Here is a 2,212-nt window from a genome sequence, read left to right on the forward strand (position 1 = left end):
GGTCACACCCTGGCCTATGCAATTTTACTGTCTTACGGAATAGTGCAAACCAGTGTCAGATTCCTAAGTGACGACGATGAATATATGATGATGATGAGGATGATGGATAATGGTGATCGTATTGATGATTGTGGTTAATGAGGAATGAATGAATGTATACATTCATTTTAGTTTTTTCGGTTTACCGTTTTCTTTATATTTTATATGTACTATAATATATCTTATTTTATTTGTTATTGGCCATAGGTCTAGAGATGCCATCTCTTATATAGCTGTAATTCTCTAGTCACGCCCCTGGTCAATATATATTTTAAATATATTGTGACAAGTGTGTAATAAATAAATAAATAAATGAAGATGGCAATAACAATGAGGTTAAAGGTGACAGTTGATGTTCATGTGAAATCCATTTTAATTTTATTATTTCTTGCTTTTTTTTAAGCTTGAATGATGTGGTAGCAGTTGGTCCAGATACATTCTATGCAACCAACTTCCTCACGTTTGGCTACAAATACATCTTATTAGAAAAAATTCTACAGTTGCCGTTCGCAAATGTTGTTTTCTATGACGGAAAGAAATCCTCGGTTGTTGCTAGTGGACTGTCAGGAGCCAATGGAATCAATGTATCGCCCGATCAACGGTATGCTTGTTTGACAGCTGTAGGATGAAATATTGACCAAAATTATTAATTTTAGATTGATTTAATGTATATGGGCCAAGGCCTGATGATGATGATGATCCGGATCCAGTGGTGCAGCCAGTGGAACGCACTGGGGCCCAGGGCTATTGGGGCCCATTCATAAATAGACCTAAAAATAATAATTTTAAATATTTTCCTTAATATATGTGAAGAAAAAAGGACCAGTGGGCCCCTCAATAATATTCGGTTTTTAGAGGAGTTATTGATTACTATGTGTTGATTTCAATTTAGCGGTGAATTCAAATGGGCCCCAGTCGACTCGACACCCCTAATTTTTTCAAAATTATAAAAAAATAAATGGAGAAAAAGAAAATTACATTCAAATTACATTCGAATTCCCTGATCCGCCACTGCAATTGTTTAATTTTACCTGCCACCAATTTTCTTGATTAGTTTAGAACAGCTGCTGGGACCGAATATGCCCCTCTTAAAATAGTTACGAATCCGATTATCATTAGTACATTTAGTATTACTGTGTTGATTTCAATGTAGTGGCCTAGGTCTTTAGGGGTGGAGTGGTAAAAGAAGCACTTCTTACAATGAATTTTCTGAGAAATTTAGGAAATTCCCCTATTACATCAAAAGGCCCGGCAAATTAATCTTGCACTGGGACCCTTTCGCACCTAGCTACGCCGCTGTGCTTATCCCTGTCTTGTAAAAGTGACAATTCCAGACAAGCACACATACACATGGTGATCTATATAAAGTAAGTCTCCGTTGGAGGCTGAAGGAGCGAAGTTGGTATTTTGGTCGTGTGTATCTTCTGACAGGAACAGTGGTGGCACCAGGATTTGCCCGACGGGGGGTCCGTGGACCCTCACCGGGGGTGGGGGAATGTCCCGACAAAAAAGTGGGAGTTGTCGGGCGGCGCTCAATGTCTCGAAAATGTTTCGGGGGCGAAGCCCGCTGAAAAGAATGACAATTTAGGGGTTTAGGGGTTTCAAAGGTCCTTGGTCTTGTTTGGGGTGACTGAATATTAAAAAAAACCCAAAAAAACATTTTCTTTATGCTTATCACATTTCGAATTACCTATATAGATTGCAGTGTGACCTATGCACCAGGTAAAAATCCAGTCCCCAACCACCCCTCATATCATTACTTAACCATCTTGCAAAGCCTCCTTCTATTTTAAAGTAACGTCCTCTGTTTTCATTGAATAATAATAATAATAATAAAAATAATAACAATAATAATAATTAGTATACATCATTTTTAGGACCATATATGTTTCCACATCGTTTAGCCAGCAACTACATGTCTACTCACGAAAAGAGGATTCATCCCTGGAGGCGGTAAAGGTAAGTCATTGTTATGACAAAACAATTAATGCTCGTGTTTACAACTAAAGTGGTAGATAACAATTGCTACATAGTCATGTGACTTACTATAATTCGACTTTTTAAAAATGAATATTGTTTTTTTTTTTACTAACATTGGCGTATCTAGGGGAGGGCGCGGGGGTGGGGGAGGCGCACTCACTTCTAAAAATTACTCGCGCCAATCCTCCTAGAC

General features: G+C 38.1%; 1 protein-coding gene across 1 annotated transcript in view; it reads left to right on the plus strand.

Moving 5' to 3' along the window:
* The window catches only part of LOC117109861 (serum paraoxonase/arylesterase 2-like), an 8,671-nt gene that overhangs the window by 5,045 nt on the left and 1,414 nt on the right, over positions 1-2,212 (plus strand). The window contains exons 6-7 of the mRNA XM_033252308.1: positions 443-640; positions 1,917-1,998. Coding sequence (XP_033108199.1) covers positions 443-640; positions 1,917-1,998 — 280 coding nt within the window. The remainder of the gene's footprint in view (positions 1-442; positions 641-1,916; positions 1,999-2,212) is intronic.

Source organism: Anneissia japonica, unplaced genomic scaffold (genome assembly GCF_011630105.1).
Source record: "Anneissia japonica isolate Jap-2015-1 unplaced genomic scaffold, ASM1163010v1 scaffold585_len4108843_cov191, whole genome shotgun sequence".
Lineage (NCBI taxonomy): Eukaryota > Metazoa > Echinodermata > Crinoidea > Comatulida > Comatulidae > Anneissia > Anneissia japonica.